General features: G+C 39.7%; 1 protein-coding gene across 1 annotated transcript in view; it reads right to left on the bottom strand.

Moving 5' to 3' along the window:
* Positions 1-568: 568 nt before the first annotated feature.
* The window catches only part of ANXA4 (annexin A4), a 60,629-nt gene continuing 49,452 nt past the window's right edge, over positions 569-11,745 (bottom strand). Inside the window, exons 9-13 of the mRNA XM_030310766.1 lie at positions 8,884-8,977; positions 5,044-5,139; positions 4,456-4,514; positions 3,119-3,241; positions 569-1,027 (exon numbers count right to left, since the gene is read on the bottom strand). Coding sequence (XP_030166626.1) covers positions 968-1,027; positions 3,119-3,241; positions 4,456-4,514; positions 5,044-5,139; positions 8,884-8,977 — 432 coding nt within the window. The 3' untranslated portion in view covers positions 569-967. The remainder of the gene's footprint in view (positions 1,028-3,118; positions 3,242-4,455; positions 4,515-5,043; positions 5,140-8,883; positions 8,978-11,745) is intronic.

The following is an 11,745-nucleotide window of genomic DNA, read 5'->3' as shown; positions in this document are numbered from 1 at the left end:
AAGACATTAACCATAATATTGTGGAATGTTCAGCATTTATGTTTGCTAACCAGACATATATGACCTGTATAACCACACTTAGAATTTAATTTGCTCAGACGAGTTGGTGATTTTGGTATACTTCAACCTGGAGAGAGTAAGTAATCTTAATGTAAGATGTGAGAAAGGAAGTCTCCCATGCAAACTTTTGTAGAGATCAACTAACAGTATAGACAAAATCTAAACAAAGGAGATTAGTGGATGTTTTCAAAGTATGACCATGTAAAACAGCTAATCGAACTGATATTCTTAAACTTTTTTTTTTTTTCAACGTTTATTTATTTTTGGGACAGAGAGAGACAGAGCATGAACGGGGGAGGGGCAGAGAGAGAGGGAGACACAGAATTGGAAACAGGCTCCAGGCTCTGAGCCATCAGCCCAGAGCCTGATGCGGGGCTCGAACTCACGGACCGCGAGATCGTGACCTGGCTGAAGTCGGACGCTTAACCGACTGCGCCACCCAGGCGCCCCGAACTAATATTCTTAAGAACTACATGCTCACAATTTCAAATAAAGAAATTACTAGCCACTTTGAAAACAGAATTAGGGAAGCAAAGTGATTTTACAGCAGTCTTTGAGTCTTCTGCTTTAATAGTTTTTCACCAAAACCATGAAATAAATTTAATACATTCCAATTTCTGTGAAACACAAACAAGGAAGAAATCTGTTAAAACCATGGAGTACATTTTTATTTCTAATTTAAAATCTCCTTTCAAGTTGTATAAGCTTTGAAATGCAAGTACAGCTTTAAAGTATCATAATGAGTAATTATAGATGAATAATAATACAGTCTATACCCTAAGGAGCATCTGTAGGCGTTTTAATTGGAAATAAGCATTCTGAGATAATACTAATAGCAGTGTGGAAAAATGAAGTGAAAAAAAAATTCAAAGTGTTGGGAATCCTCCTATCCTTCCTGGATTTTATTTTAATCGTCTCCTCCACAGAGAATGAGCAGTACTTTCCTGTAGTCTCCAGATGTGTCACCCTGGGGGCAAGAGAAGCAAAGGAACAATCTGATAAGCGGGTTTTCAAAAGGAATACACAGCTCAGAGTCAACCGTGTTAACTTTTTCAGTCTTCTCTGGCTTTTTCTCAGAGAGGTATTTTTTAAAAAAAATAACACTTGTTATTTTTTTATTGCAGAAGTAATACCTGTTCAATATAGGAAATAAAGACATAAAAGAACATAAAAACCCTAATTCCACCATCTAGAGATATTCTTAGTATTTTGGTGTGTGCAATACCCTTCCAGACCTTTTTCTATGTGTATAGATTCCTATGTGAGGGGGTATAGTATTCTGTATTCTGCTTTTTTACATAATAGAGATTATTTCCCTATTTTAATTTATTAAATGTTCTTCTACAACATCATTCTTTAATGGTTAAATAGTATCCCGTTTTATATAGGTAAAATAATTTCCTTACCCTCCCCACTGTTAGATATTTCTATCTTTTCTAATTTTTCACTATTATAAATACTGTTATAATAAGCAATTGTAGTTAAATTTTTGTGCATTTTCTTGATGATTTACTCAGGATAGATTTTCATAAAATGAGAATTGCCAGATTAATGATGGTGCCTTTTCTTAAAGAACATTTTTTTAATGTTTATTTTTGAGAGAGAGACAGAGAGAGAGAGAGAGAGAGAGAGAGAGAGAGAGAGAGAGATGGAGACAGAATGCAAGTGGGGAAGGGGCAGAGAGAGAGGGAGACACAGAATCCGAAGCAGGCTCCAGGCTCTGTCATATCAGCACAGAACCCGATGTGGAGCTCAAACCCAGGAACCACAAGATCATGACCTGAGCCAAAGCCGCCGGGTGCTCAACTGACTGAGCCACCCAGGTGCCCCAATGATTGTGCATTTTCTTAAGCCTTTTGGTACATGTTGCAAAATAGCCTTCCAGAAAGGTGCTATAATTTCTACATATAACGTTTTATGGTCTAATTATTAGATCAATTTTTGTTTGTGCTTCATGGGCACTAGAAAAGAGGGAATCTCTGTCTATTGGATTCAAAGTTTAATATATATCTCTTAAATTAAATCTTAATATATCTTTCTTTATGTTTTGTCTCATCAATCTGCCAAAGAATAAGGATGTGTTAAATTCTATCTGGCATATTTTTCCATCAATGTCTTCTTTTGGAGCTTCAAATTTCTTATTTATAGATTTGAATGCAACACTTATTTGGCACTTAAAAGTTTCATGACTTAATCTTTGTTGTGAATAGTTGCCTTTATTAATATAAAGTGATCACTTTTTTCCTATTTAATGTGTTTTCTCCTTAAATTCTTTTTCCTTATAGCATAATGTTCTCTTCCCTGGCCTCTTTTTCACAGCTGCTTACATGTCACTGTATTCTAGTTGTTCCTTATAAGTATAACTTACATTTTTCTTACTTTTGTCATTTTTGCTTTTTTAAAAAAATATTTACTTTTGAAAGAGAGAGAACGCGTGAGCAGGGGAGGGGCACAGAGAGAGGGAGACAGAGAATCCCAAGCAGACTCCCCACGGTCAGCCTGAAGCCCCCAATATGGGGTTCGAACTGTGAGATCATGACCTGAGCCGAAGTGAGACACTTAACCGACTGAGACACCCAGGCGCCCCTGGATGTGAATCATTTCTTGTCATTCTCATGCCCAGTTAGGACTCCGGGAAGTCTGCTGCCAGGTAAACAAAGGCAGAAATCCAGGGTAACTAACAGGCTTTCCCACTGTAGATCTTAGCTGGCCCTGGGTAGGGTTCTGGATGACTGACTTTGTTGCTTATCTTCCACTGTAAGCAGGCAGGCAAGGAAATGACACTTTTAAAAGTATGCATTACAATATACTCTTTCTCTGTCCGGGGTCAACATAATTACTATATTTAGAAGGCAAACATTTCCAGCTTCTAACCTAGCAGAGATTTAAACATCTGTGTGAAAGGAAAGAAACTGGAAATACCTGAATTAGAGTAAGATCTTTAAAAGTGGTGCTATCTGCCAGGGAACGGATAAGAAGTGTCTGAATACCTAGGTCAGAGCCCCATTTCTTTTCTCAGAGCTTTCCCCTGGGCCAAGGCCGGGCTCTCATGACCTACCTTGATGAAGGAATACAGAGACTTCCCATAAAGCCTCTTGAAGTTTTCCCGGATGTCCATCATATCAATCTCTGCTCGAGAAACCATAACTCTGATAAGGGTGTCATCATCGGTGCCCAAGCCCTAGGGAAGAAAACAAGATCCATGCTGGTTCTCAGTGCTCTTCTTTAGCCTATCAAGGCAAGCCTATGCATGGCTCTCCTGATGACATCTTTTGCACCACAAAGCCTGCAGAAGCCTGTGGAATACTGTTCCTCACCATGGTGTTCAGGGCTTTCCACAACCTACCTTTCCAACACTCTGTGTTCGAACCAGAGGAGACTGCTCTCTGCCATTCGAGACACATACCTGGTGCTCTCATACTGCCTGCCTCACCTGCAATGATTCTTCCCCACTGAATGTCATCCTTCCTTCCCCAGCCTTACCATCCTTCCTACCAGATGAAATCCTCCAACGTAAAACTCCCTTTATCTATTTTTTTTAACGTTTACTTGCTTACTTTTGAGAAAGCGAGGGCCCGCACAAGTGGGGAAGAAGCCGAGAGACACACACAGGATGTGACACAGGCTCCAGGCTCTGAAGTGTCAGCGTAGAGCCCAACGCAGCACTTGAACTCACAAAACTGTGAGATCATACCTGAGCCGAAGTCGGACGCTCAACTGACTGAGATACCCAGGTGCCCCTGTAAAATTTCCTTTAAGGTCCTGCTGAAATATACCAACTTCTTTAAATATTCTTCTCTGATCTTCATCCCCTAAACAAATACTGGAAGATACTCTTCTTTCTGTGTTCCTATATATTTGGATCCTCAACTACTGTCTTATATTCTATTTTGTTCTTACTGGTATTTTGCACACATGTGTCTTCCCCTTCCTACCTTCCAATCTCTCCTGTACCTCTCACGGTTCCCAGCAGCAGTCTCTGCACAGAGTATGATGCATGGTTAGGGGCTTGGGCTCTGAAGCCAAACTGCCAATATTTGCATCCTTGCTCCATTACTTCCTCACTGAGGACCTTGGACAAACTGCACATCCTCCCTATGTCTCAGTTTTCTCATCTGTAAAATGGGGGTTAATAATAGGACTTTCCCCTTAGAGCTGTTGTAGGGATAAAATTAATCCATATGTATACGGCATTAGCAATGGTGATCACATGTTATAAGTACTCAATAAGTACTACCTAGTATTATCATTAGCAGGCACTCGGTGAAGTATTTGATGGGTTGAACTGAGTATCTCAAGCTGATTTTGGTTAATTTGTATGGGAAACAGAAGTAAACATGAAGGTGGACATAAGACATGTTGGAGTCATTGAGATGCTAAAAATGAGCCATTTACCTTCATAGATTTATAAAGCCTTTCAGCAAAATATGCAGATTTGTTCCTCATGCACTTTACTGTTGAGATAAAAAAAAAGAAATAAAAAAATTATAAAAGCTATGAGAAAAAAGTGGCAATTGTTCCCTCTGTTTCTACAAGGTATGAAGTAGTATTCTCTTGATTGCTTTGTCAGAAGAATTTTAGCCAAGGTCTATGTTTTATGAACATAGACCATGGAAAAATAATTAATAAAGGCAATTAAAGCAAAAGGCAGCATATAGTTTCAAAATGATTACTATGTCTACCATATGAAACAGTTATTAGTTCTAACCATCCATAGACTTACAAGAGGCAGCTAGTATAGGATTATCTCTCCGGTATATTCAGATATAAAGGCACAGAGGATATAAAATATATAAAGCTACATAATATAATAATGATCAGATCATATATAATACTTCTTGTCTAAAATTCTGCGTCCCATTATGAGGGACTGAAACTTTTTTTTAAATCCCTGAAAACACCTATATCTCCATGACAATAAACTAGTAAGGAGAAAAGTCGGTAAACATTTGTTTCTCTACTTCCCACCCTCTACCAACTTACCTATGGCCAGCAGAGCATCTTCAAAGCTACCAGATGTTTCAGATTTAATACTCTGCTCAATATCCTTCTGTGATATCCTTTTGTATTCATCAAACACTACAAACAATAACAAAATGGAATCATAAATAATAAAAAGAATAGAGGAAACTGAAATTTATGGAGAGAATGAGCATTCTAGAGATCACTGTTTATCTAAAAAAATTTTTTTAACATTTATTCATATTTGAGAGACAGAGACAGAGTGTGAGTGGGGGAGAGGCAGAGGAAAAGGGAGACACAGAATCCAAAGCAGGCCCCAGGCTCTGAGGTATCATGACAGAGCCTGATGTGGGGCTGGCACTCATGGACCGGGAGATCATGACCTGAGCTGAAGTTGGACATTCAACCGACTGAGCCACCCAGGTGCCCCCATTTTTTTTTTTTACAAGTTATTTTTTAAAATTTTAATTTAATTTAATTTTTTAATTTATATCCAAGTTAGTTACCATATAGTGCAACAATGATTTCAGGAATAGATTCCTTAATGCCCCTTACCCTTTTAGCCCATCCCCCTTCCCATAACCCCTCCAGTAACCCTCTGTTTGTTCTCCATATTTAAGAATCTCTTATGTTTTTGCCCCCCTCCCTGTTTGCTTCCCTTCCCTTATGTTCATCTGTTTTGTATCTTAAAGTGTTCATATGAGTGAAGTCATATGACATTTGTCTTTCTCTGACTGACTAATTTCACTTAGCATAATACCTCCAGTTCCATCCATGTAGTTGCAAATGGCCAGATTTCATTCTTTTTGATTGCCAAGTAATACTTCATTGTATATGTATACCACATCTTCTTTATCCATTCATCCATCAATGGACATTTGAGACACCCCCATTTTTTATTTTAATTAAAACATTTTTTTTAATGTTTGTTTTTGAGAGAGACAGAACACAAGTGGGGGATGGGCAGAAAGAGAGGGAGACACAGAATCTGAAGCAGGCCGCAGGTTCTGAGCTGTCAGCACAGAGCCTGACGTGGGGCTCAAACCCACAAACCGTGGGATCATGACCTGAGCCAAAGCCAGATGCTTAAGCGACTGAACCACACAGGTGCCCCGAAAAAAAAATTTTTTCTTAACGTTTATTCACTTTTGAGAGACAGAGACAGAGTGTGAGTGAGACAGAGTGAGACACAGAATCCAAAGCAGTCACTATTTATTCTTTGGCATACCTCAGGAAGAAAGTAATTAGCAGTGTCAGTGAGAACCCAGGAGGCACAGGCAAGTGGAATGGGTGCGAGGGGAGGATGAAGGAATGTTGTGACTCTCGGAGGAGATCAGGTGAGTCCTTTCCCTTATTTGGGACCCTGTTTTCTCACACATAAAATGAACATAACATCTAGAGAGATGTGCTTTCTTTTCTCATTGTTCTCTTAATGAGCAGAACATGTCTTTTTGTAATTCTGGCCTTGGCAATCACCTGTGTGTTCCTTTTGGCTTAAAACTAGAGTAAGTCAACCCCTTGAATACTGAGTCACATTTGACACAAATGGTTGCCTCTTTTAATAGACTGTAACATAATTAGTTTTTCTTTCACTTTTTGCCAAGTATTTTCAAATGCGATGAACCTATTTTCCTCTCGCTGTCTCCTTCTGGAGGCTTCTTAGAGTGGATATCTGTTTTTTCTTCTTAACATTGCTCTCTTTGGGGTATTGCCCCAGGCCCCATCAGTGTGATTTTCACAGGGCTGTCAACCCACAGACACCCCTGCCCCCCAACATACACCATAAGCTCTACCAAATCAGTGGGCAGTTCATCGGACCACAGCCAGTCTTACCCTCCTGGGGATTTTTTAAATTTAATTAATTAATTAACTAATTTTTAAAGAGAGAGAAAAAGATAGAGAGAGTCTTAAGTAGGCTCCACATCCAGCATGGAGTGGGATGTGGGGCTCGATCTCACAACCATGAGATCATGGCCTAAGCTGAAATCAAGAGTCTGATGCCTGACTGAGCCACCCAGGCTTTCCCCCTCCTGGGGGTTTTATAAATGAGCAGATAATGGGAATGGCCAAAAGCACTGAGTCAGCTTTAACCTCAGAGAACAGAAGAATTAACTGGGGAACCTGGGAAACGTCCTGGATGTCACTTTCAGGGATTCTAAATCAGCCACTCTGAAGTAGGGGTTCAAGAACCAGCATTTTCAACGAAGACCAGACTGAGAAACTCTGCTTTACAAGTAAAATATGTGACTCCCTTCCACTGTGATCCCCAGAACTGCCTTGATTTCTGTTCTTCCTGGAATTGTTCAGCTCTTCCTTTCCCTCGTCCCATTCTGTATTATTTCTCCTTCTTACTTAAGTTGGAGTCAGTGTCTATTGCTTGGAATCAAAAGATCTCATTGACACATTTTCAAAGTCCCAGTTTTCTCCACTGTAAAATGGGGGAAATAATGGCTGCTCCAATGGGATATTGCAACAAACAATGCTTATCATATGCTTAGCACTGCACTGGGAAGATAATTAATAAAACGCTAGTTATTTGAATCCTCACTATTATTGTTTGTTGGTAAGAAAATTATGAAGTTTTCTTTATCCAAATAGTGCTTAGATTTTCTTCCAGTCGTTTACAAGCAGATATTTTATAACTTCCCGACAATTGTGCTGAGAAGTGAAAATTGTTACAAAGGTATTTGCATGGTCTTTAGCAGACCTGCAGTTCTTGGGAAATACCACCAGGTGGAGATTTATGTAATTAGTAATCTGGCAAGGGGAAGAAATAAGGAGCTGAGTCAGAAGTTGGTGCATCTGATGGTAGCCCGTGACATTTATTAACAGGTGTAATTACCTATTTTTAGGCACTGTGGAATATCTGAAATCACTGCAACTTCCAAATGTGTTGTAATTTTCAATTACTTTATGTTTTCAATTTAGCGAACTCATCCTCAAATTTCCCATAGGTTTTGTAAATTGTGTGTGATTATACAGCACGGTGGGTTTATAAAATTGTACTGCAACATAAAGACCTAAAGAGCTTATATAAAAGATGAAATATCCTATTTAATCCTTATTGCTGTTTACAAGAAAATAAACCTGACGACAAATGTTCCACAGTTTTTTTCCCAAAGAAGTTTAAAAGCACACTACAAAGACTAGCATTACCAGAAGCAAATTAAAAACATTACACATAGGAAATAAAATGTGAAACTATCCACTATTTATCTTATGCCACATACTCCCTAAAGAAATCATTTCTATTAGCTTTACAGCTTGGATATTAAATAGGAATAAATATCAACCAACAATTCTACTTCATTACTCACTGATGTACTGAAGATTTTTTTCTTATGTAAGTAAAATTAAATGGGGCAGGTGCCTGGGTGGCTCAGTCGGTTTAGTGTCCGACCCGTGATCTCGGCTCAGATCATGACCTTGCAGTTCGTGAGTTCGAGCACTCATAGTGCAGAGCCTGCTTGGAGTTCTCTCTCCCTCTCTCTCTGCTCCTACCCCACTCATTTTCTCTCTCTCTCAAAATAAATAAGTAAACTTAAAAAAAATTTTTTTTTAATTAAATGGGGCTGCTTTAGAAAAAGGACTGACCGCGAACGTTGGTTTCCTACAAACAGGAATGCCAAACCCCTATGAATACATTGTATATCCACTAATTATTCATCATTAATATTTCAGAAATTGGCTCTCATGCACACTGTTGCACTCCTACATTTCCAAGGTAAGATATCTAAGACAGTTCAGTGCAATCAGTTCTTTGTACCAAGTAAAGGGGAAAGGGTTCTAAATTAATTATGGACAATATAGTTTTCACTGTCTTTCAAACAGTTTCTTTGGAAGATGAGGCAAGTGCCTTACCATGCAACAGATGATTGCGGTTCCGGGAACAGAGAACAGTTAGAAATTTCACCTCATCTGTCCCCCATTTCTTCTCTCCAGCCTCATACAGGTCCTGAAGCCAAACAAAGCACAAGTTTAAAACATCACAGAGAAGGTGCCAGGAAATATATAAATATTTCCAGAACTTCAAAGAGCTGAGCTGGCTGCGTTTTATTTTGTTGGTGATGAGGGTGGAAGTGGTGTTGGTGAGTGGCAAACAATGACTCAAGACTTTTCCTTAGGTATATGACTAATAGGACCTTTTACTATCTCCTTGAGAGGGCAAGCACCAGCAGCAGCTCCTTATATACAGACTACATGGTTCTATCATCAGAGCTGAAAGGAATGCCCTAGACTAGGCTTACCATACAGAAGTCACTAACCATATGTGACTACTTACATTTTCATTCATGAAAATTTACAAGTCACCTCCTCAGTCAGACTAGCCACATTTCAGGTGCTCTGTGGCCATTTGTGGCTACTCTGGCTGAGGAGTTGACTTTTAAATTTCATTTAATTTTAGTTAATTAAAATTAGCCAGTGGACACCCATACGAGACAGTGCCAATGTAGAACATTTTCAGCATCGCAGAAAATTCTACTGGACAACACTACTGTAGAATGATCTGTGATTTGCCGAAGGCTACACAAGGTGTCACAGTAGAACCAGGACCCCATTAGTAATTGTTTATATTCCAAACAGGTAGGACTATAAGAATTTGACTCTGGCCACTTTAACTATATTACTGATAAATCAAAACTACTATTCATATTACCTCCCTGCCATTTTAAAAAAACAACAGGAAAATAGCAATTCTTGGCGAGGATGTCGAGAAACTGGAACCCTGTGCACTGTTGATGAGAACGTAGAATAACGCAGCCTCTATAGAAAACAGTATGGCTATGCTTCAAGAAATTAAAAATGGAATTACCATATGATCCAACAATACTACTTCTGAGTATATAGCCAAAAGAATGGAAAGCAGATCTTACGGAAATATCTGTATATCCATATTCACAGAGCATTATTCACAACAGCCAAAAGTTAGAAGCAACTCAACTGTCCATCGACAGACAGATGAATGGATAAACAAAATGTGGGCTATACAAACATTGGAATATGATCCAGCCTTAAAAAGGAAGGAAATTCTGGCACATGCTACAACCTGGATGAGCCCTGAGGACATTATGCTAAGTGAAATAAGCCAGTTACACAAACACAAGTACTGTGCGATTACCTTGTATGAGGTGTCTAGTCAAACTCATAGAAACAGAAAGCCAGAGAGTGGTTGTCACTGGCTGGGAGGAGGGGGAAATGAGGAGTTGTTTAATGGTACAGAGTTTCAGTTTTGCAAGGTGAGAAAGCTCTGGAGATTGTTTGCACAGGAATATGCACATAGTTAACATTACTGAACTTAAAAATGGGTAAGATGGCAAATTTTATGTTATGTGTGTTTTATTTTAAAAATGTTTTTGGAGCACCTGGGTGGCTCAGTCCGTTAAGTGTCTGACTTCGGCTCAGGTCGTGATCTCACAGCTCGTGGGTTCAAGCCCTTTGTCGGACTCTGTGCTGACAGCTCAGAGCCTGGAGCCTGCTTCAGATTCTGTGTCTCCCTCTCTCTCTGCCTCTCCCCACTCACACTCTGTCTCTCTCTCTCTCTCAAAAATAAACATTTATTAAAAAATTTTTAAATTTTTTTTAATTTAAAACCCTACTGTTTATTTATAATCAGCAGCTGGCTTGTTAAGTTTCTCAAAATGCCCTTAATTGACACATTTTTGTCACTCATTGGGCTTCCCTCCATCTACTCACCTATTCTTTCACTTCTTTGTCTAATTTCCTCACTGCTTTAGAGTCAATTCACAGAACCATGGAATTTTAAAGCTCAGAGGGCACGAAGAGTTCATCTAAGTAATAAAGTAATAAGCTTTAAAATTCAGATTTTCCTGTTTTGTCTAAGATCACTTCTTGTCGGCTCATCTAGCTCCTTTATCTTTTCTTGCCCTTCATCTGGCTCCGTTTTCATCTCTGTTCTTTTCTCACTGCCTTTTTATTTAGCTCTTGTTTCACTGAAACCTGTTTTTCTCTTGTGTATTTTAGGGTCCAAAGCCGTGTGAAATCTGCCTCTTCCTGACAGTGTGGCCCTGTTTGCCTCCCTTGCTGCTTCTGTTGGCTCACAGGCCACATAGTGTCTGATCTGAGGATTTGCTGACTGTCATGCTTTTTCATTTTTAAGTGATGAGCAGTCTATCCAGATCTGTTCTTTTCCTCCAGAACAAGGTGAGGGGATTCTTCTCGGAGCTCCTCACTTTTTATATGGATGGAGTTCCAGCAGGAGCACCAGTTGCTAGTCCACGGAGGGCTGCTGAGACACAGGAGTTCCCTGAGGAATTTCTTCCTGTTCGCACAGAGCCACTGTGCTTTGAGGTTGGGGGCATTGGCCTCTTTTCTGTGGCAGAAATGTCCTTCCTGCATCCTTGGCCCAGGTTTGCTGCCCATCTGGCATTTTAACGGCCCTCCTCCGTGGTTTCCAGTGTTGATGCGGATTTTCCCTTTTTTAGATTTGCTGGTTTGTTTGTTTTTCAGGAGAAGAGAACCAAAATGTGTCATCCAGCCAAAGCTCTGAAGGGCATTTTTACTGTAGTTTAAAAACTTTTTTTATGTTTATTTTTGAGAGAGAAAGAGAGACCGAGCCCGAGCAGGGGAGGGGCAGAGAGAGAGGGAGACACAGAATCTGAAGCAGGCTCCAGGCTCTGAGCTGTCAGCACAGAGCCTGACGTGGGGCTCAAACTCACGAATCTTGAGATCACCATCTGAGCCGAAGCTGGACACTTGACCGAC

Source organism: Lynx canadensis, chromosome A3, assembly GCF_007474595.2.
Source record: "Lynx canadensis isolate LIC74 chromosome A3, mLynCan4.pri.v2, whole genome shotgun sequence".
NCBI classification, from domain to species: Eukaryota; Metazoa; Chordata; class Mammalia; order Carnivora; family Felidae; genus Lynx; species Lynx canadensis.
This window is presented reverse-complemented; position numbering and strand designations above follow the sequence as displayed.